At 38.5% G+C, this 24,651-nt stretch overlaps 1 protein-coding gene across 2 annotated transcripts; it reads right to left on the reverse strand.

The window, feature by feature from the left end:
* Nucleotides 1-685: 685 nt before the first annotated feature.
* ATP6V1C1 (ATPase H+ transporting V1 subunit C1) lies at nucleotides 686-23,605 on the reverse strand. 2 transcript variants are annotated; one of them, XM_058177618.1, is made up of 13 exons: nucleotides 23,446-23,605; nucleotides 20,045-20,189; nucleotides 19,037-19,104; nucleotides 17,097-17,182; nucleotides 15,649-15,743; nucleotides 14,361-14,452; nucleotides 13,633-13,731; nucleotides 11,458-11,526; nucleotides 9,927-10,019; nucleotides 9,753-9,846; nucleotides 2,856-2,953; nucleotides 1,599-1,725; nucleotides 686-1,287 (listed from the first exon to the last, which is right to left on the reverse strand). In XM_058177618.1, exons 2-13 carry the CDS (start codon nucleotides 20,174-20,176, stop codon nucleotides 1,192-1,194), a joined length of 1,149 nt encoding a protein of 382 aa, XP_058033601.1. In that variant the 5' UTR covers nucleotides 20,177-20,189; nucleotides 23,446-23,605; the 3' UTR covers nucleotides 686-1,191. The 2 variants fall into 2 exon arrangements, with proteins under 2 accessions (XP_058033601.1, XP_058033602.1); XM_058177619.1 differs by lacking the exon at nucleotides 13,633-13,731.
* Nucleotides 23,606-24,651: the final 1,046 nt, after the last annotated feature.

Here is a 24,651-nt window from a genome sequence, read left to right on the forward strand (position 1 = left end):
AATGTATTTTTGTTAGACGTACACCTACAATTTCTATTTTAGCAAAAGGCAAAAAAAGAATGGTATAGAAACATGAGGAAGATTCTAGCGTTGTGCTTTTCATTTAACAAAACCCTGAAATACAATTTTATCATGTTTATTTCAAAATGGCACAGGGGTGCCCCCTAGTGCACTGGAAACATAGTACCCTAATTGTACAGCAATCCCCATGACTATCTGAACATAAAGCTAATGTGACCAACCAATCACCAGTCAAGATGGGCTCCTGCATGATAGCTTCTCATGATTCCCATTTTTAAAGCTTTTGTATGCATGCTATCACATCTGTGAAGTCAGCCATGGCAGCTTGTACATCATGATTTGTATCTCAGCGTAAAGAGTAAACAATGATTTCTTTAACGAACAATACTGAAACAACCCATGCCTTAGTACAGGGATGTCAAACTTGTGGCCCACGGGCTGTGTGCATCACACGCTGGCCACGCCCAATTTAGCAAAGGGGGAAAAAGTCGTGATACGTCATGTGACAATGCGAGTTTGACACCCGTCAGGTTTAGGGGGGGAAAGTGGGGCCATAAGTTTCAGTATGACCACTGTAAATGTGACTGCTTGTGACTCATATCCCGTGAAACTCTCCCTATACGTTTTTATAGTGGCCTATAAGAACAAAGTACAAAGGCAAGACAATTGTACAGGTGTTTTTATTTTCTTGGGTGGATGCAGTGCTTAGTATCTTGTAAACGTAAAACATTCAGAAAGCATCGACTGAATATCAGTCTGCACATATTTGACATCACAATTCAATTACAATGTTTATAGCACATCTATGAAAAACACAGTGAACGGTGGCATGTTTCCCCACTACCTTGTCGTATAAACAAGGTCTTGATGAGGCATGGCGTGAAAGCGGAATGACCTCCTTTTGTTTCTTACTCTTTAAATAAAGGACTATTTATAAATACACTCTTGATTCTTTCAATATACAATTACAGACCTGATCTATTAAAAACAATAATTACATTTCTCTTTAAAAAGAAAATGTCAAGGGATCGACCACCAAGGGAATTGATCTCCTATGCAAAGGGAGAAAGCAGCAAGCACGGGTTTATGAGAGATTTAGGAGCGACATTCTTCAACCTTTTTTTGCTTGTACATCAACACTATGACAGGATCACTAGATTCAGAAAGAAGCTACTTGAAGTCAAGCAAGTTACAGTCTATCTTGTAGTACACGTAAGGATAGTATTCTTGCTGACTGAGATTTAAACCTGGAATATCCATAGTTGCCTGAAAATTAAAAAAAAATAATTATAGGGTTAATTTAGCTCCCAAAATTAATGGTCACATCTTTGTCTCACATATATAAAAATTATCTCCCCCAAATTCAAATCAAAGGAATCTCAGCACTACTTTTTCATACTTCAAGCTGGGTAGAGAGACATTATCTTAAAACATTATCTTAATGTTTTAATCTGGATTTCTGCATTGGGCAGGGAATTGGATTCTGTGATCCCCTCCAACAATATGAAATCAGAAAAAATCTACTCAATGTTATGGCAAAACCTAAAGGTAATCTCATTATGATACAGATTACTTACATCAATGATTGCTGCAGCACTACTATCAAGATGTTTGTACAAATCATAGAGAACCTCTCTCAATTTCTTCATTGTTCTCTTGTTGGGTTGAAGGAGCATAGCCTGGAAATTAACTGGCAAGCCATACCTAAATAAATGACAAAGTCATTTTTGGCAAAGACTAATTAACTGGGGGGGGGGGGGCAGCCGGAGAGAAGAACATTCATCACTCACATTATATCTGATACAATTTTTTTTAGTGTTGGGTTCAAATTTCTCTCCTTTCAATTTAAGACATATTTTCAATGCATTATTTGAAGCATATAAGTACACTATACCATGTATGTATGTATGTAAATGTATGTAAATGTATGTATGTATCTACATGTATGTATGTATGAATGTAGGGGACACAGCGGCTCAGTGGCTAGGATGCTGAGCTTGTTGATCAGAAAGGTCGGCAGTTTGGTGGTTCAAATCCCTAGCGCCGCATAACCGAGTGAGCTCCCATTTCTTGTCTCAGCTTCTGCCAACCTAGCAGTTCAAAAGCATGTAAAAATGCAAGTAGAAAAATAGGGACCTTGGTGGGAGGGTAACAACGTTCCATGCGCCTTCAGCGTTTAGTCATCCTGACCACATCACCACAGAATCGTCATCAGACAACACTGGCTCTTCGGCTTAGAAACGGAGATGAGCACGGCCCCCTGGAGTCAGGAATCTTTACCTTTTTATGTATGTATGTATGTATTCCACAGAAATGGTCCCTGGTACCCAAAAGGTTGGAGACTGCTGATGTAACTGGTTAAGGACTTATTCAGACAATAGTTTTAAAATGATGTCCACCTCCCAGATGTATGCCACCAAGTCACTTGTTTTGGGATGGTTATAGAAATAGAAATTAAATCTTTTGCTGCGTAATAAAAACGCAGATTATAAAATTGGCTTGAAGAGATTAGTAACTGGGTAATAGCTAGGATGACATACTAAACTGCAGTATTCTATGCCTGAAGCAGAAGTTACTAATTCTCCTCTCACAATTGCATTAACCTAAGATGAACTGTATGAGTTCAGATAGTATGGGGCTTATATTATAGTTTAATTCTTATTTATATAGATGTGACTTGCAAAGTTTTTTTTATTAGTCAATTCATTTCACCTACAGAGTTTGCTACTTTTAAAAGGGAATTCATCTACCAAGATTGACTAAACTGAGATTATAAAATTGTTGTGTAATTCCCGAAGGAACAGATAACTGTATTTGGCAATGAAGATAAATACCTTAGAACAGATTCAACGAAGACTCTTAGGGCTTTCACATGAATCCAGGCAATAAAAGCTTCACTGAAATTCACTTTTAGCCACCGGACTAGAGGCCCCTGTGATTAAACAGAGAAAAGCAAGCAGACACTGTAAACATTAGAAGACTTTCTCTTGAATGTTTAAAATGTGTATGTGCACGCGCAAAACTGTGGTTATACACTTCTTTTAAATAACAGGCAAAATATATCAAGATAATTGAACTAATTAAGCACAGTCAATGTATTTAATATTTTAAGCATTTGTACTTTGCCACTTTATTATTCAGAACTTAAGTATTATTTAACAACATCAAACATTGCAGTATCAGTTTTAGGACTAGTGAAACTGAACATCACATCATCTCAACTGGACAACTGAATAATCCTGCACAGAATCAGATTCTTGGCAATGCAGGATGCAAGTATCCCCGATAGCATATCATTCATCTCACATGAAAAAGTGTTATAGTGTCCACCACCTATTGACACTCTCAAACAACTAAGTTGTTAGAACATTTCTTGTAATGTTTGGCTGAAAACAATATTTACTTTCTTGCCATTTCTGATCACTGGTTTCAGATGTAATCTTTAGAATCTGTTCTCATCTCCTATGCGACAATCTTTCAAGTACTTGAAGATTATTATATGTCCTTTTAATTTTTTGTTCTGAATAAGTCATCTGCTCCTCAAAGGACTTCACTTGCAGAATTCTAACATCCCAGTCAGTATATTTTGTAATTTCTCTGTGCAAAATAGTTTAATATATTTTTCATGGCTGGATATTCTTCTTATTAATAGCCTATGACTATTAGCTTTTTCTTTAAAAAAACACAATGTTGCATCAAGTCCAATTTGGACTGATTTAGATACTAATCATTTTCTTTCATATCTCTATCAACCCAGGTCTTCCCTATCCTGTACTTGTATTATTTACACCAAGATGCATAAATTTATATTTAAAATTGCCAGAGTTATTTTGAATATTGCTTCTGACTTCTATTGTTTAGTTGCTCAGTCATATCCAACTCTTTGCAACCCCATGGATCATAGCACGCCAGGCCCCCCCCCATCCTCCATTGGCTCCCTTAGTTTGCCCAAATTCATTTTCATTGCGTTGATGACAATATCTAACCATCTCATCCTCTGCTCTCCCCTTCTCCTTTTGCCTTCCATCTTTCCCAACATCAGGGTCTTTTCCAATGAATGCTCTCTTCTCATCTGGTGGCCAAAGTATTTGATCTTCAACTTTAGTATCTGTTCTTCCAAAGGACAGTCACAGGGTTGATTGCCTTTAGAATTGACTGATTTGATCTCCTTGCAGTCCAAGGGACTCTCAAGAGTCTTCTCCACAATTTGAAAGCATCAGCTCTTCAGTGCTCGGCCTTCCAAGGTCCAACTCTCACCGCTATACATCATTACTGGGTTTCCCAGTAGTAGTAATATATTCTATGGTTTTGAGAAAATGAATCTGAGGTTGCTGACTGCATTTGGGAAAAACAGCTGCCACCTGGCAGAATGCTTTCCACACCCTCCTCCCCAAGGCTCAGTTCAGCTCATGCCTTTTCCCAAAAGATTCTAATATTCAAAACATGAGATGACATGTGCTTATTCATTCATTCCTCCACTCAGTTTATTCACAAGCATCCATGCAAGTGTTTTAGCTGTTTGGCTAATTAAGCCACACCCTGACATTTTCAAGAACGTGCAGATGTGCACAGAAAGCACAGGCCCTTCGCTTATAAAAGAACTCTAGGACTAAGTGGATGTGGGTGGGTGGCAGAAAGGATGATAAAAAGACAGGAAGCAGACAAGGAAGCAGTAAGCGATGTCTGGAAACTGCCAACTGTTATAGGGAGGCAAGAGGGCTATCAATCAATTGCCAGAATTACAAACTATGGCAAGCAGCATAAAGGAGCAACCACACTTAGGCAGCACCTAATCCCAACAAGGGTGGCTCAGTGGCTAAGACACTGAGCTTGTTGATTGAAAGGCCGCAGTTCAGTGGTTCGAATCCCTAGTGCCATGTAATGGGGTGAGCTCCAGTTACTTTTCTAAGCTTCTGCCAACCTAGCAGTTCACAAGCACGTAAAAATGCAAGTAGAAAAATAGAGACCACCTTTGGTGGGAAGGTAACAGCGTTCCGTGCGCCTTTGGCGTATAGTCATGCTGGCCACATGATCATGGAGACATCTTTGGCCAGAGCTGGCCCTTCAGCTTTGAAACAGAGATGAGCACCGCCCCTGGAGTCAGGAACGACTAGCACATATATGCGAAAGGAACCTTAACCTTTTAATTCCAACAAGTGTAAGAACTTTTGGAGAGAACAATTGTTGTATTGCCATTTTACAAACTTTAAGATTTGAGCATTAAAGACTTATATGCATGGCTATATCAACTGGTAATTCCAAGTAGGGTGAAGTTAACCCAGAGCAACAGTTTATAGGTGTGTGCCACTAATAAGCATTGTGTGCAATTATCGGCTATGCTAAAGTTTGTCTCATCCTTGGAAAATAAAGAACCCTCACACAGGTAGTCCTCAACTTACAACCGTTCCGCTCAACTGTTCAAAGTTACAATGGGACTGAAAAAAATTACTTATGACTGTTTCTCACATTTGCAATTGTCCTCATTCATGTGATCAAAATTTAGACGCTTATCAACTGGCATGAGTTTATGACGACCAGTGTCCTGAGATCATGTGATCACCTTTTGCAATCTTCTGACAAGCAAAGTCAATGGAGAAGCCAGATTCACTTAACAATTATGTTACTAACATAACAACTGCAGTGATTCACTTAACGACAGTGGCAAGAAAGATCATAAAATGGGGCAAAATTCACTTAACAACTGTCTTGCTTAGCAACAGAAACTTTGGGCTCAATTGTGGTTGTAAATCAAGGACTTACTGTAACGATGATAGTATCCTTGTCAGAACTTGTTTAGCAGCCAAAATCAGAATTCTTATTTTTTTAACCATCTACAACATTACTGTCCAACTCATTGGCTTAAGAAATCGTCAGTAAGGATCTGTTAGAAAGCCAGTAAAATGCTTTGCTAAAAAGTACTATTCTTGTTATCTACTTGACTATAATTCTATTTAAAATGAGAAAGATGACCTGATTCTTGATAAAGTCAAGTTGCTTTTTAGTATTCAATGTATTCTTTCCTAGACATTCACTGATTCATCATTTAATAAACTATTCTAAAAAGTCACTACAAATGGCAAAAGATTATGAATAATAGTTCTTAAATAATACCTACATGTGCTTTTAGCCCTTAGAATAGAATAGAATAGAATAGAATAGAATAGAATAGAATAGAATAGAATAGAATAGAATAGAATAGAATAGAATAGAATAGAATAGAATAGAATAGAATAGAATAGAATAGAATAGAATAGAATAGAATAGAATTTTATTGGCCAAGTGTGATTGGACACACAAGGAATTTGTCTTGGTGCATATGCTCTCAGTGTACATAAAAGAAAAGATACGTTCATCAAGGTACAACATTTACAACACAATTGATGATCAATATATCAATATAAATCATAAGGATTGCCAGCAACAAGTTATAGTCATACAGTCATAAGTGGAAAGAGATTGGTGATGGGAACTATGAAACGATTAATAGTAGTGCAGATTCAGTAAATAGTCTGACAGTGTTGAGGGAATTATTTGTTTAGCAGAGTGATGGCCTTGGGAAAAACTGTTCTTGTGTCTAGTTGTTCTGGTGTGCAGTGCTCTATAGCGTCGTTTTGAGGGTAGGAGTTGAAACAGTTTATGTCCAGGATGCGAGGGATCTGCAAATATTTTCACGGCCCTCTTCTTGATTCGTGCAGTATACAGGTCCTCAATGGAAGGCAAGTTGGTAGCAATTATTTTTTCTGCAGTTCTAATTATCCTCTGAAGTCTGTGTTTTTCTTGTTGGGTTGCAGAACCGAACCAGACAGTTATAGAGGTGCAAATGACAGACTCAATAATTCCTCTGTAGAATTGGATCAGCAGCTCCTTGGGCAGTTTGAGCTTACTGAGTTGGCGCAGAAAGAACATTCTTTGTTGTCCTTTTTAATGATGTTTTGATGTTAGCTGTCCATTTGAGATCTTGCGATATGATAGAACCCAGAAATTTGAAGGTTTCTACTGTTGATACTGTGTTGTCAAGTATTGTGAGAGGTGGAAGTATGGAAGGGTTTTCCTAAAGTCTACCACCATTTCTACGGTTTTGAGTGTGTTCAGTTCCAGATTGTTTTGGTTGCACCACAAGGCTAGTCGTTCGACCTCTCGTCTATATGCGGATTCGTCATTGTCTCGAATGAGACCAATCACTGTTGTGTCATCTGCGAACTTCAGTAGCTTAACAAATGGATCATTGGAGATGCAGTCATTGGTATACAGAGAGAAGAGAAGTGGGAGAGCACACAGCCTTGGGGGCCCTGTGCTAATTGTACAGGTATTTGATGTGATCTTGCTTAGCTTCACCTGCTGCTTCCTGTTTGTTAGGAAGCTTGTGATCCACTTACAAGTCTGTTCCGGTACCTGTAGCTGGTTTAGCTTAGTTAGAAGAATGTCTGGAATGATGGTATTGAATGCTGAACTAAAGTCTACAAAAGGACCCTTGCATAGGTCTTTGGAGACTCAAGATGTTGTAGGATGTAGTGCAGAGCCATATTAACAGCATCATCTGTTGATCTATTTGCTCGGTATGCAAATTGCAAGGGGTCTAAAAGCGGATTCGTGATGGTTTTCAGGTAGGAAAGCACTAGCCTTTCAAAGGTTTTCATGACTACAGATGTTAGAGCAACTGGTCTGTAGTCATTCAGTTCCTTGATGGTGGGCTTCTTGGCACTGGGATGATGGTAGAGCGTTTGAAGCAAGAAGGAACATAGCACATCTCTAGTGATTTATTGAAAATATGGGTGAAGATGGGGCCAATTGGTCAGCACAGACTTTTAAGCAAGAAGGAGTTATCTTGTCTGGGCCTGGAGCTTTTCCTGGCTTTTGTCTGTGAAATAGGTCCTGCACTTCCTTTTCTGTGATCACTAGGGGTTGTGAACCCAATGAAATGGGGTCAGTTGTAGGAGGCTTGGCTGTTGTTGGTGTGTCTGAGATGGGGTTGTGGAGATAGGTGGCTGTAGTTTCCTTTCAAACCTGCAGTAAAACTCATTCAGGTCATCTGCCAGTTGTTGATTACCTTCAGCCTGGGAAGGAGGTTTGCCATAGCCGGTGATATTTTTAAGAGTTTTCCACATGTTTGCTGGTTCATTTGCTGAAAATTGATTCTTTAGCTTTTCAGAGTAGCTTCTTTTGCTGCTCTTATCTCCTTGTTAGTGCATTTCTGGCCTGATTGTACAGCATTTTATCACCTTTTCTGTAGGCTTCCTCTTTGGAATGTCGTAGCTGCTTAAGTTTAGGTGTAAACCAAGGTTTGTTATTACTGTGTATTCGCAAGTTCCTTGTAGGTACACATAGGTCTTCACAGAAGCTGACATATGATGTTACAGTATCTGTGAGTTCATCCAGGTCTGCAGAGGTATCTTTAAAAATATTCCAATCAGTGCAGTCAAAACATGCCTGTAGCTTTAATTCTGATTCCTCCGTCCAGGTTTTCACTGATTTAATTATTGGTTTTATGGCTTTAAGTCTTTGCCTGTAAGCAGGTACAAGGTGAATCATGCAATGATCAGAGTGTCCTACAGCTGCACGTGGTAAAGACCGATAGGCATCTTTTAGTGTTGTGTAGCAGTGGTCTAGAGTATTCTTGCCTCTGGTGGGACAATTGACATGCTGAAAGTATTTTGGTAGTTCTTTCCTTAAGTTTGCCTTGTTTAGATCTCCCAAAACAATGGCCAGTGAATCAGGGTGTTTGGCTTCAGCCTCCATGATTTGGTCAGCTAGAGTTCGTAATGCCTCGTTTACACAGGCTTGTGGTGGGACATAAACAGCAATTAGAAGAAATGAGGAAAATTCACGAGGCGAATAGTAAGGTTTGCAGTTGATAATTAGAGTCTCTAAATTGTTGTCACAGAATTTGTAAATTATGTTAAAATCTTGACACCAGGTTGAATTAATATATAGGCATTAGCCTCCTCCTTTCTTTTACCAGATGTTTCTGGAATCCTGTCTGATCGTTCAATTTGAAATCCTGGAATGTTCAGGCTGCTATTTTCAATTGATTCATTTAACCAGGTTTCAGAGAAGCATAGGACTGCTGAATTGCGAAAATCAGAATAGTATTTGTTTAAGAGGAGTATTTCATCCATCTTATTTGCAAGTGAGCGTATATTTGTTAGGAAAATTGAAGGCAGAGGAGTTTTAGTGCGAGTTCTTAGCTTGATTAAGATCCCAGATCGTTTACCTCGTTTCCTTCGTTTCCGTCGTTTGGTTTTTTTAGTAATCCATGGCTCCGTGGGAATTGCCTCCTCCTGTGTTAGAATCTCCTCCGTGTTTGTAAAGACAGGCGGGGGTGAGATTAAAGAAAGCTGCTCCTTAAAGAAATGTTCCTTAATTTTTAGCAGATGGTCTCGTGAGTAGGAAATCCGTAGTGAGTCACAGAGAACAATTAGAAATAAAGAAACAATTAGAGAGCATTTCACCGAGGCAGCCTTCATCGGCGCCATCTTGGAATAATTCACTGATGGAAAAATAATCCTGAACAAAAGTGGGATTGAGTACTACACCTAAACTATAGCTTCCTTGATATTTCTCGTTAAATACTTTTTAAAAAATATTTAGTAATTACTGTAACAGAGCTTATTTGTTAGCCAGTGGTTGTACCATGTTTATATGAAAAAAAACCTAAAAAGAACATCAGCAATGAAACTACCGATTCTGAAAAATTACTTCTGTATTTTATGCAAAAATATTACTGAACTTACAAACTGTTTTTTCTTATCAGTAGACAGCCGGTTCATTTCCTCTTTGTCTGCCTTCATTTCTTCTTCATTATACTGAAAGTCACGGACCATAAATCTGCACAGGGAAAGAAGTGCAATTCGTAAATTTCTGTGCAGCTATTCCTTAACAAGAAAATAAAACAGGGTTGCACTTACTTGTTTTCTCTTGCTTTATGTTTGAACTCATCCACTGCCTTCCTGAATAAAGTGATGTTACAGAGATAACTATCCTGATCCTCAGAAAGAACGCTGCAAAGTAAAAGATGCCAGGGGCCATAAGACGAAGCCTTAATGCAGCCACAAACTGGAATAAAAACTGAAGTTGTCATTCAAAACTGGTAAGTTGATTTAGAGTTTTGTTTTATATTGTGACATTTGGTTTACAATAGTAGGTTTAAGGAAGGTTCAATTAAGGTTCAATTAAAGAACAGTAACTGAACTTCACCTACTACGCTATTCTATAAACAGAAGTAACATGGACAGCATATTTTACACAAGAAGCCCATTCTTCCCAACAAACAATGGCTACACAAACTTCATTATTTCAAAAAATTCTCAGTGCCAGTCTAAGCGTCCAATACAAAAGTGCTTTTGGTAGCCCCATTTATTGAATGAAAAGCATGAATTGAAATACATGGTTTCGGGGAAATGGTTAGAGTAAGAGTTCTTGATCTGCACTCACAAAACTCTGTGCAATTCGGTACTATTTCACCAATATAGTTTATCCAGTAACAAATATTACCAAAGCCATTTAGAATCATGTAGTTGGAAGGGATCCTGGAAGTCTTGTAGTCCAATCCCCTGCCTAAGACAGGGGTCTTCATATTACTCAGACAAATGATCATGCAATCTTTTTTGGACTGAATCTCCTTCTGAGCTTCCACCCATTGCTTCTTGTCCTACCCTCAGGTGGAGAATATGGAGAACAAATCAATGCCCTCTTCCCTCTGGCAAACGATAGACTGCAATTATTTAGAACAATTGAGATCATAACTACGTTGATGGACTGCATTAATATGTGATGATTTTTCTGTTTTGGGTTTTGTGTAATTTGTGTTTAGAGTTAACTTATACTCTAAAGAGCCGTGGTGGTGTACTGGTTAGAATGCAGTACTCCAGGATACTTCTGTGTGACTGCCATCTGCCTGCAATTTGGCAGTTCAACTCTCACCAGGCTCAAGGTTGACTCAGCCTTCCATCCTTCCGAGGTAGGTAAAATGAGGACCCAGATTGTTGGGGGCAATATGCTGACTCTATAAACCACTTAGAGAGGGCTGTAAAGCACTATGAAGGTATATATAAGACTAAGTGTTATTGCTATTGCTATACTTCAGACTATATTTTATTCAACTAACCATAATTTAGCACAATGGTTGGGGGGGGGCATTGTGGTAAAACAAATTAATTTCACAGACCAAGCTACACATCAACAGAGAACAAAAGGCCTCCACACAAGCATATTTGAGTACAGAGAACTAGCATAAGTTCTGCAGGGTATGGTATGGGTAGAAAAATTCAATTCAAAATCAAATAACAGAGAGGAGAATTTTTAGGAAGAAGAAATATTTAGACTATTGTACACATGGGATCTTTAAAACATACGTTCAGTCCATTTTGATTTATACTCCAAGCTATTGCTCCAAGAATCAAATATACTAAAAAGATATGAAAAGTGAAATAAGATTACTTGCTGGATCGAGGGACTATCATATCTGTCAAAGTTTCATACTGCTTCATCCAATCAGTGTAATTCGTCCTGAAATAAAAAAAGCAATAATTCCCAGTCTTAACACAGGTGTGTAGGACAGTCAAGTCATTTACTCCACTGTATTTATAACTTTTTGCATATACTAATGAGTTTCCAAAAAGCTGACTGTTTTTTCCATGTTCAAGACTCTGTTTTCATTGCCAGCCATAAAATTTCATCAATTGTTCATCAAAACTGCATGATGTTTGTTTTGATACATGGCCCTCCTTTGGAAAGGGCTCTGATTTGCTAAGAGAGTTTGCAGGGATAGGAAACACTTTCATTTGTTATTTATATATGGAAAGGCTCTCGTTTCATGCTCCCTGATTTCTCTTGCCCTAGATACACACCAATGTTATATTCTCAATTAAAACGTTTCTTTTTCTACTGTTAAGGAAAACCTGTGAAATGTTACTGAAACCAGTTGAACGCCTTTTAACATTACATTTTTTAAATTTAAAAATGCACTAATTATATTAACAGCTATTTTGTGGCTCAAAAACATGATAAATAAATAAAACCTGCAATATCTTATTTCTGCCTAGGTTTCTTATTAGCTTTAAAATGTTTTTCTAAAGTAACACTATTTTAGTAGAAATGGTCAGTTTTAAAAAATGAACACCATTAGTATTCTTTTAACAATTCAGCTAAAACACTAGTACAATATACTTTGAGTACAGTATTATTACAAAAGAAACAATCTCATTATTAGAATTACCAATATTTTACTGAAATTACTAGGTAGGATGTAGAGTCAGACAAAGATAATGAAGTTCTAAGAAGCAAAATTCAGACTGATTTCGGTAAATTCTACAAACTAGCAGCTAAACAAGTCAGTAAGTGAAATTGCACCTTGAGGTGATTTTACTTGACTTATTTAATTTTAAGGATGTATATTTTATTATGATAATAATTTCAATTTATATGGAACTATATGATTAATTACAAGATTGCTCTATATGAGTAGTCCTTGGCTAATGAACACCCCATTTAGCAATTGTTCCAACTTACGACAGTATTGGGAAACTTAGGATTATGACTGTCCTTGAACGTAAGATATTCACCGCATCCCTATGGTCATACAATCACCAATTGCAACCTTCACAGGTGGCTTCCAAAGAACAAAGTCAATGAGGAAGCTGGCAATAACTCACAAGTCCAGGCATGTGACATCGTGCTTAACAGCCACTGGTAATTGGCTTAACAATCACAGTGAAACTGACGTAAGTCAGGCACAATCACATAATTCACTTAATGACTATGTTGCTTACAGATGGAATTGTCAGTCCCAATTACAGTCACTAAGTGTTGACTACATGTACTATAGCCATGATGGTGAACCTATGGCATGTGTGCCAGAAGTGGGACGCAGAGCCATCTCTCTGGGTACACGAGCCGTCGCCCGTTCTCTTCCGGGTTCTGGCACGCTAGCTGATCTTCATGCATGCGGCGACACCAGAAACCGGAAGAGCAGCCATCCAGTGCACATGCCGGAAAAATTATCTTCTGGTTTCTGGTGCATGCATGTGCACTGGCCAGCTGGTCTTTGCATGCGCATGAGTGCCAGAAACCAGAAGACCAGGTGGTTGGTGCGCATGCATGTGCCAGAAACTGGAAGAGCAGCGCCCGATGCACATGCACATGCCGGAAAGATGATCTTTCGGTTTCTGGCGCGTGCATGCGCACCGGCCAGCTGGTCTTCACATGTGCATGTGTGCCAGGAACCAGAAGACCAGCTGGCTGGTGCGCATGCACACACCAGAAACTGGAAGAGCAGTTGCCTAACATGCGCACTGGGCGGTGGTTCTGGTTTGTGGCATGCACGTGTGTGTGTGTGTGTGTGCGTGCGTGGACTCCTGTTTTGTCACTCCGTGCCGAAAAGGTTTTGTTGGCAAACAAAAAGATTTGATCTTAAGATCATATAAATCCTTTCAAAGTCCATCTGTTGAAATTGGGGGCAATCTACTATTTTTAAAAGATGTACCATATTTTCATATATGCCTTTCATTTATATATGTGACAACTTCATTTAAATCTTTCAATGAACAAAAAACTCTTTCTCCTCTTGGACTTTTCTTGCCTGTTCTCTTTTTAGGAAAGAAAATATTGACTTACTTTGGTACAACTACTAACAGTGTAATTAAGTACTCAGAATCAAGTACAAAGTCATCTTTCTTCACAATTTCAGCCAAACTTCTTGTTAGCAAACTTCCCCTGTCAAAGAAGATGAGGAAATGAGTGTTCAATCTTTAATGGATATAAGTACTATTCATTCAGGTGAGAATTCAACCTGGAAGTGCCTCAGTGCTTATGACACGAGTGCGATTCAGGTGGAGAGTGAAACTTTCCACAGATCTCCCTTTTTTTTTCTCCTTTGGGAAATTAACATTATTGACGTAACACTTTCTATAGTACATGCTGGGAAATTCAATAGATCTTTATAGGTTTATTCTTACATTTGATTAGATTTGATTACAATGAGGTTAGTGAAGTTAATAGACATTCTATAACAGGGGTCTCCAACCTTGGCAACTTTAAGCCGGGAGGACTTAAACTCCCAGAATCCCCTAGCCAGCTTTGCTGGCTGGGAGATTCTGGGAGTTGAAGTCCTCCAGGCTTAAAGTTGCCAAGGTTGGAGACCCCTGTTCTATAAAGCAGATACAACACTCAATGCTGCTTTACCATCTAGGTATACAAAGCTGCATTCCTATTCAGAACCTGTGTTTTAAAATTCAAGAGGCAGAATAGCTTCCTCTACATGTGCATTATTTCAAGAATTTGAATATACATCAAACTGATCATCCAGCTCTGAGACAACCTTACAAAACAAGATGACAACTCACGCATTCTTCCTTTCCAAGTTCTGAAGGTTGCCTTTTAGGCTGTTGTATGCAGATGCCCTTGCCTTTAGATCATTATCAATCTGAGTCACTCCCTTTGAGAAAAAAAAAACAAAACCTAATTAGGACCTGTGTCTTAGGAAGTAAGGAGAGACCCAAATTAAATATGTCTCTAAAACCTATCACTAATTGCAAGCACCCAAATAAAAAGGGAAAGAATAAACAGAAAAAAAATGAGACAAAGCACTCAAATTAATAGACTGAACTTCACTGATTCTGGTTTTTAGAAATGAACCAGGAAATATTACCAGGAAATATGAGTTTGAGCAGTTTGTACTTAAAAAGTATTATAAAGAAATATTACTATATTACTATAAAATATAGTAAAAGAAGTATTATGCTCAAAACCTTTTGTATTTTATGATTTTTTTCTACTTTAATGTCTACAGAAAACTATTGTCAGTCAGAAGCTAGTTGCAATGTTTCCTTGCAACAAATTTACCCACTTGATGTTTCTGGATTAAAACTCTTCTCAATGGCAACACACCTTGTCAAAGTTTTAAGTGTACTTTGAGGGTACCACTCTGAAAAAAGCTTTTGTACCGCAAAAATCTACATATTAGATGTATATTTAAGAAACAAGGCCAAATTATTTCAGTAAAAATTACATTGAAAATCGTCATGCAATTTTCACTGTTTTAGCAAACAGGATTCCATTCATGAACTGCAGTATGGGGTTCAGGAATGGAGTCTTCCTCAGGACACTTCAATATTCTGTTTCTCTGCTTCCTGACCAATTTGGCAGTTCCAAGATTGACGAGATACAGAAAGAAGGGCTACAGAACATTCTGGAATTTTTCAGAATGCTCTATTCCCCAAATCCCAAGATCTTGCACATGTCTAGTTAAATATTGCAGTTTTAAAACCTCACATCTAACAGAAGGGAGAATAGTTAGCAAAAAATGAAATAACTAATCATCTGAGGTAGCACAGCAATGTAAAATTATATATATTTAATTAGGCAAATGAACACATATCTATAGAAAAACTGAACAAAATGATAACCACTAAAATTCATACCAAAGATCTATACATTTTTAAATATTTCAATAGTATTTACTCTCAGGAAAATTATGTAATGCAAATTTATATGTGATATAAATATTTTGAAAAAATAATAATCCTGAACATGTAAAATATTTTCACTTTATGGCATATAGGTTATGCAATAAAAATAGTAATTTTGAATTAATAATTAGCTCCATATAGTCTTTTACGTGTATACTCTTACCTTAGCAATTATTTCTGAAATATTCTTCAGAGACTGTTTGATTGGATACTTGGCCATATCCCACTGGAATCTTGTTATGTATGTGATCAAATCAACTGGGCAAAAATGATTAAATATTGAGCTAAATAAGCAAACCCATACATCCTACAAAAAAAATCTGGGGATCTTAAATACATTTAAGAAATAAAATAAAGATGGAACAAAATACAATGTAACCACCTTAAAGAGCATTTTTGATCCACAGAACTTTTGCATACAATTAGAGTATATTACCGTAGAAGTAACAAGGAAAAACTTATTATTATGTCTATGTAGAAAGAATGGAAGAATTTGCCTCATCTATAGCTTCTACAGTTTTAGCTTTGTCTAATTAAAGACAACAGTCCTCTTTGACTTTTGATTATCATATTGGCACTGTACCTTTTAGAAATTAGTTTAGTGAATTCTGAAGATCTATTTTGAATTGAATCATGGAGAATACATATCTAACCAAATGTATTGTGTTCAGGGATGCTTTCTCTATGAGGTATGAGGAAAAACTGAATCAGCATTATATGCTTTAAATTATTTCCATATTATATTACTTCCGTATTATACATTTATTTCCTTTTCTTCTGTTCAATCATGTCTGAGTCTCAGAGATTGTCTGGACAAGTCTTTGCAGTTTTCTTGATGTTTTTCAAAAGTACATTGCCACTGCCTCCTTCCCAGGGCTGAGAGGTCCCCCAATTGGCTTTGTACCCCAGAAAAGAACTGAAAGTCTCCTGGTTTCTGGTCTGTATTAACTAACTCTCAGGATTCTCTTTGAAGCTAAAGGTTCCCCTCGCACATATGTGCTGGTCGTTCCTGATTCTAGTGGGCGGTGCTCATCTCTATTTCAAAGTCGAAGAGCCAGCACTGTCCGAAGACATCTCCATGGTCATGTGGCCGGCATGACTAAACACCGAAGGCACACAGAACGCTGTTACCTTCCCACCAAAGGTGGTCCCTATTTTTCTACTTGCATTTTTTACGTGCTGTCGAACTGCTAGGTTGGCAAAAGCTGGGACAAGTAATGGGAGCTCACCCTGTTACGTGGCACTAGGGATTCGAACCACTGAACGGCCGACCTTTCAATCAATAAGCTCAGCATCTTAGCCACTGAGCCACCGCATCCCTAGGATTCTCTTTAAGACACTTTATTTATTTATGAACAAGGATTCTCTTTATAACACTTTAGTTATTTATGAACTAGGATTCTCTTTATGATACTGCAAACACAAGATTTAATAAAGGCTGTTTTATTATGTTTATTTCATTTATTTCAAAGCTGATTTATTTCATTTCTTTCAAAACTGATTTATTTTCCACATAAGAACTGTTATTTTCCACGTAAGAATTGAACGATAGTCTTCTATATGCTCAACCCTCAGTATTCAAATACATTGTAGTAGCAAGACAATATTTACCTCCATTGGCCAGAAGGTTTTCCTGTACTTTATCTTTACTGTCTTCCAACACATCAGCCATATATTGTGCCACCTTCTTGACAACACTGAAGACCAGAATGGGGAAGATTTTTAAGATTTGTATCTTAAAGAATATATATATTAAAGAATATATATATATATATATATATGCATACTGATTTTTTTCTTTGCATTACAAAAGACAATCACCCTCCCAGTTTAATTCCTGGCATCTTTGTCTGATATCCAGGAGAGCAGGGGTCCACAACCATTGGGCCACTGACTGGTACCAGTCCATGGTCTGTTGGGAACCGGACCACACAAGCAGCAGGTGAGTGAGCAAAGCTTTATCTGTACATGCATGGGATCTAGACTGCGTGCAAAACCATCCTTTCCCGGTCCATGGAAAAATTGTCTTCCACAAAACTGGTCGCTGGTGCCAGCCACGTTGGGGATCGCTGCAGGTGAGCTATTCCCAGTCTCTATGAAGACATGGTACTAGATAGCCCTAGTAGTCTAACTTGTCTGAAGCTGCTTGTTATGTTCTTCTAGAGTCCATAGTTTAAAATATGTCAGATAGTGTTTATCATTAAGAACTGCTGTCTGTCCCAATAAATTTGTCTGTTCTTTCTTCAGTTCTACTATCCCCCTTTTAAACAATATTTAATTCATTTATATATCCTGTTTTCACTTCCTACAATTGACTGAATCCTAAACGTATCAGGCTTAACAGTTCATTAGTTGAAACTTCTAGCGCAACAGACAGCCTCGAGCACAGAAATGTTAGCCAGTTAAAAAAAATGCAAACACTTAAAGTTGGCATATCGATAAATTAGAAAGTTTTCAGTAACTTTCTCGATTCTCCAAATTAACACTCAAATAACTGTGCTACCTTTCACTTCGGATAAACATCAGAAACTTTCATTTGAAACTGTTTCCAATCCTAGTATCAAAGTATACATCATAAGATATTACTAAATATATTATTTGACTGTACAGGTAGTCCACGACCTGTAAACATTTGTTTAGCAACCATTCAAAGTTACAATGGCACTTTAAGAAGCGATTTATGACTGATCTCTGGATTTACGACTGTCATAGCATCCCAAAGGTCAAGTGATCAAAATGTGGGCACTTGGCAACCAACATGTCTGTAAAATAATAGCAGTGTCCCAGGATCATATGATGGTCTTCCCAGCCAGCTTCAAACAAATGATCAATGTGGGAAGCTGGATTCACTTAATGTCCATGTGATTCAGTTAACAACTGCAGAGATTTACTGTATACCCGTGGCAAAACATCAGGTGCAACTCACTTAACGATGCCTTATTAAGAAATTCTGGTTCCAATTGTGGTCATAAATCGAGGACTACCAGTATTATCTGCAGGAATATTTACTGTCACTAGTTAACTACCGTATTTTTTAGAATAAAAGACGCACCTTTTTCCCCCAAAAAAGAAGGTGAAAATCTGGGTGTGTCTTATGCTCCAAATGTAGCCTCACCCAGCTTCTCAAACAGAGGTTTCAGAGGCTGAAAAAAGCATCAGAAACAGAGCTTAGAAAAAAAAAACCCAAATGGAGCTTCATGTAGCTTAGAAAAAAAGCTCCAAACAGAGGCAGAAAACAGTTTTTTCTGAAACTGAGTTTCAGAGGCAGGAAAAAAAAAAGCCAAAAAAAGCAAGGCACAGAGCTCACAACCAAGGAACCTGTTGCTAAAATTCACCTCTGGGAACAGCTGATTGGGGGTATTCCGGGAGGCCAATCCACCTGCCAATCAGCTTTTTTATTATTTTCCTCCCCAAAAACTAAGGTGTGTCTTATACTCCAAAAAATACGGTAACTAGCTAAAACAATAGCAGCTAGAATGTCATACTCAGTTTGACACAGAATAACTATACAGAAGTTATAAAGTGCAGATATATGAAAAAGTAGTGATTACCCTTCCACAAAGGTATCCAGTTTAGCCAGCTCATCAGATAAACCAACTAAGACATCGAGAGTGCCAACCTAAGGAGGGAAAGAATTATTTAGAAAAATATGCAAAAATATAAAACAGAAAAGAAACTGAGCCAAAAAGAGAAGGCTATGCATTTTTTCATAAGCAAGTTCTTATTCAGTACAATAGAGTTGAGTTTCAAAAATGTGTAGCAGCTGGCAATCTACAGTTTTTTTTATTATTATGTCTAAATCCAACATAATAAAAATTAACTCATTGAAATCTTTCATCAAATTTAAAACAATTTCATACAGTATAAAAATGCTATTTCATATATTAGTAAGATCCAGTGCTCATTAATGCAAACCAGATGGGAGAAGCACATAGTGTATCAACAAAAGGTCAGTGGTTCCATTGCTAACTCTCGAAGCAAGGCTGTAAGAAATAGTTGTCTGAACTACTGGAACCTTATGAGTTAGACCCGTGATGGCGAACTTATGGCAAGCGTGCATATGTGTGTATAATTAAAAGTTGAATTGCTGAATTGGTCAGAGCAAATAGCTTTGATTACATGTATGGATGTTATACATATGACAGTCACCAGGGGGATAAATTAGATTATTTTTAGAAAATAAAGGAATTCTTTACTGGTATTGAACTTGTGTAATGCTCTGAATTCAAGCTCCTCTACAGCAACCCCACAATCTTGGAAAGAGAGGCCGCTGCTATAATGAATGACAAGTGCCACATCTGCAATTTTATCCCAGTTCTCCCAAATCAGATACAAAGCATTACACAGCCCAGTAAGATAGCTCTACAGTACTTCCTACTTGCACTTTGTGAGTTAAATAATAATTTACAATTAATATCTTCAATATCAATTACTATAGCTGCAATACTTTATCAAAATGAATGTGTTCTATCCATCCTAATCTTAAAAAATCCTTAATTTAAATTGCAATACGAAGTTAAACAATAACATTTTGAACAGAAAAAAAGCCTCAGCTATACCTTTAAATCTGGAATGTTAAATTTTGCATTGATGGACAGGTTATTATTTTTTATAGTTGCAGCACATAACTTCTCCCACGTCTGCTGACATGTCTTCTCCCCAGGAGCAGAAATCAGCCAGAACTCTGTCATTTTGGTCACGTTACTGCAATGATTATTTTGGAAAATAATAGTTAAGAAGAAAATATTCAACTAAACAACAATATTCATTTTGAACGCATAAGTTTAAATTCTCCATTGTCTTTAAATGGCAGGAATTCTCAAGGAAATTTTTCCTTGATTGTGCAATTTTTCACATTTGCTAAAAATGCTATCATCCTGAAATTCATGTAGATTATCACATTCTGAGCCATCAGCACCAGTTTTTTTTAGACTCCAATTTTTTTTCTATATCATTAACGAATGTACCTTTTCTTTTTATATACACTGAGAGCATATACACCAAAGACAAATTTCTTGTGTGTCCAATCACACTTGGCCAATACCTCTCGCCTGGACTATTGCAATGCTCTCTACATGGGGCTCCCCTTGAAGAGCACCCGGAGGCTCCAGTTAGTCCAGAATGCAGCTGCGCGGGTGATAGAGGGAGCGGTTCGGAGCTTCCACATAACAACTATCCTGCGCAGGCTGCACTGGCTGCCTGTAGTCTTCCGGGTGCACTTCAAGGTGTTGGTTACCATCTTTAAAGCGCTCCATGGCTTAGGACCGGGATACTTACGGGACCGCCTACTGCCGCCTTGTGCCTCCCACCGACCCGTGCGCTCTCACAGAGAGGGAGTCCTTAGGGTGCCGTCAGCCAAGCAATGTCGGCTGGCGGCCCCCAGGAGAAGGGCCTTCTCTGTGGGGGCTCCCACCCTATGGAACGAACTTCCCCCTGGACTTCGACAGCTACCTGACCTTCGGACCTTTCGCCATGAACTTAAGACATATCTATTTTTTCACGCAGGACTGGCCTGAATTTTAATTTTTTGATGATTTTATGGGTTTTAATTCTAATTAGTTTTAATTGGGTTTGAACGTATTTTAAAACTTGGGCCAAATTTAAATAAGTTTTTTAATTGTTGTTTTTAGTTGTATTGTATGTGTTTTGATTGTTGTTTTATTTGGCTGTTAACCGCCCTGAGTCCTTCGGGAGAAGGGCAGTATACAAATTAAAATATTATTATTATTATTATTATTATTATTATTATTATTATTATTATTATTATTATTATTATTATTATTATTATTATTATTATTATTAATAAAGAATTCTAATCTAATTTTATTCAGCACATTGAACAGTTGATTTCCTCTCTTTTTCCCCCCAATGGAAACATACTACTGAAATCATATTAATACAACAATACATCAATGAAAATATACTACTGAAGCCATTTTAAGAATTAAACTCTATTATCATTGCTATTATTTAAGGAACTGTAATTCTAAAAAAGGAGAAGAATGGGAATCACTGCCAGAGAACTCTAAATTGCCCAGCCCAATTCTTTGAAAAGAGGAAGATATAACAGAGAGTCATTATTATTCTAGTGCAGATACAATATGCAGATTTATTTTTTCTGTCTTAATTCTAGAAATTTAGAGCCATAAAATAACCTAAGCAAATTGTTGAGAGTACTGGGAATCTGCACATAAATACTGGACTCTATATTCCACTTCATCCTTCCAAATGATTTTCTAATCTAGCTAATATTAATTATTGCTCCCCTGATTAAAATATCATTAACGTTTATAGAAACCGCAATATCCAAGGAAGAATAAAGGATTTACCTCACAATACCCATGCACATTGCCTTTAGTTTCCAGAGCTCAATAAATAATGCAGGTGACTAAGTAAATTAATCAAATCAACCAAATGAGAGGATAAATAATTTATTTATACAAAACATGTGTGAGTACATCCCACTTAACCAAAGACATTATCGTATCAGTTTGCAGTATATTTCAGACTGCCCAAGATAAGCAATCAATCAGAATAGAGCTGGAAGGGACCTTGGAGGTCTTCTAGTCTAACCCCGATCAAGCAGGAGACCCTATAACCATGTCAGACAAATGACTGTCTAGTCTCTTCTTAAAATCCTCCTGTGATGAAGAACCCACAACTTCTGACTGCAAGCTGTTCAACTGGTTATTGTTCTCACTGTTAGGAAGTTTCTCCTTAATTTCAGGTTGCTTCTCTCCTTGATTAGTTTCCATCCATTGTTTCTTATTTTGCCTTCTGGTGCTTTGGAAAATAAGTTGATCCCCCTCCTCTTTTTAGCAGCCCCTCAAATACTGGAAGACCACTATCATGTCATTCCTAGTCCTTCTTTTCTCTAAATTAGCCATACCCAATTCAAACGTTCTTCATACGTTTTAGTCTCCAGGCCCTTAACCGTCTTAGTTGCTCTTCTCTGCAACTACCAACCAAGCCATCCTGATCCAAGTGACAAGGTGACAGAATCAAGCCATCCTGCTTTAACCTGTAGCACCAGCCTGACCTTGTGCAGCTTCAGAAGAAAAACAGGCTCAGACCTAATCAGAGCTTGGTTTGAGAGACCAAGAAATCCCAGGCTGTGTACAAGACTAGAAAGCTCCCTCTCTCCCACCAAACATATTAGATGTACCAACCCAGAATGTGACTTAATAAAATGCAGGGGTCAAGGTGGTCAACCAAGAACTGAGTTCATGTTTGATGCCCTGGGAGATCGCATTGCATATTTCATGAAATTAAAGATAATCTGAGTGGGGCAAGGGAGTCTTAGCCAGAATTCATTGGGAACAGTTTACCACGCACAATATTACACGCAGGGAAGCCACCAGCCCTGGGCCAGGCATTTCTCTACTTGAAGCCACCCACCCTCGACCCGTCAGGGGTCAATTTTTCCTTAGCTACTTTCCAGCCTCAGCAGAGCTGGCCTTAGCACAGGAAGATGTGCAAAGGCCAAGAACTGCAATAATTGATTCAGTAACAGTAACAGAATTGAAAGGGTCCTTGGAGGTCATCTAGTCCAACCCCCTGCTCACGCAGGCGGCCTGTACTAGGGATTCGAACCGCCGACCTTTCTGATAGACAAGCTCAGCGTCTTGGCCACTGAGCCACCTAGTCATTCCACGGTCTTTTGTCGGATGAGCCACGGCAGCCTTTTTCCCACCCAGCCCCTCTCCAAGGGTTTAATAATGAGTCTGCTGGTGGGGAATGATGGGAGCTGTAGTCCAACGTATCCCACGGCCTCTGCGGCGGGCCAAGAAAGCTCTGCCCTCGCCACGGGCTCGTGCCCGCGATGCATTTCCCAACCCGCGGAAGAGAAGCTTCCCCGCTCGCTTCCTGCTTCCCCGAGGCCACCGAGGTCGAGGGCTTCCCTCCAGTCAGAGACCCGAGCGGCCGCCATCGGGGAACCGGCCGAAACTCCTCTACCTACCGCCCGACGCGCAGCTGGCGGGAAGGAGCCGCGACCGGCCCGAATCGCAGCGGAGGCGGAACGAGCGCAAAGAAACCGGCGAGCTCTGCGGGACGGAAAACACACGTGACGGGCGTCACGAGGGGGCCGCAGGAGGAGCTGGGCAGGCGCAGTGGAGAGGCCGCCCCGTGACAGAACCGGGCCGATGGCTGTGTGACGGTGGGGAGCCTGAGCGGAGCCGCTTCGCCTTGGAGGCGCTTGTGGCGGGGAGAGGGGGGTGCGGTGTGGTTCTCTGGTGCGTTTTCCTCATCTCTGTATGCCAGTCGTAAAAATAATAAATTAGGAGAAAGAGAAGCTTGGTTGGTTTGCTTTTTTGGAGGTCATTTTTTTTAAAGAAGTATGATAAACCAGGGGTCTCCAACCTTGGTCCCTTTAAGACTTGTGGACTTCAACTCCCAGAGTTCCTCAGCCAGCTCCGCTGGCTGAGGGACTCTGGGAGTTGAAGTCCACAAGTCTTAAAGGGACCAAGGTTGGAGACACCTGTGATAAACTGTATTAAGTAACTTAATTAACATAGATCCAAAATGTATGGAGAAGAAGAGATATAGAAAAAACAGAAAAACTCTACAGTTGTGAGTAAAAAGACAGGTACTGTAGAAATTTACTATATATGTAAAGTGTGCGGTGTTGTTGATCGTATGAGAGGCAGTTTGGTTAAGGCGCCAGGTTAGAAAGTGGGAGAGGGTGAATTCTAGTCCCGCTTTACCTTAGACATGGAAAAACTAGCTGGGTGGCTTTGTGCTTAGTCAATCTCAGGATATAAATAAATATTATAGCCCATATTGCTATGTTAATGTTATTCTATAGCAATCAAAATCCATCCAGATTTGATCAAACTCTTGTTCCTGCCTCTGATATCTCATTATTTTAATTGTGATTTTTTTTTCTAATGTGACAATTGCAGAGAACTTGTCAATTCACATCTCAATGGTCATGTTACCTAGAACATGTGTCTGTGTGTGGAAAATTTCTGTGTCTGTGTGTGGAAAATGTTTAGTATGTTTAAAGATTAAAAATAAAAAAATGCCAAAAGGACAAAAGAATTTTTAAAAAGACATTACAAAGAAAAAGTGTCTTCAAAAAAAGAAAAAGAAAAAAAGACTAACATATACAGGTAGCCCTTGACCTACAACAGTTCATTTAATGACCATTTGAAGTTACAACGAC

Source organism: Ahaetulla prasina, chromosome 3 (genome assembly GCF_028640845.1).
Source record: "Ahaetulla prasina isolate Xishuangbanna chromosome 3, ASM2864084v1, whole genome shotgun sequence".
Classification (NCBI taxonomy): Eukaryota; Metazoa; Chordata; class Lepidosauria; order Squamata; family Colubridae; genus Ahaetulla; species Ahaetulla prasina.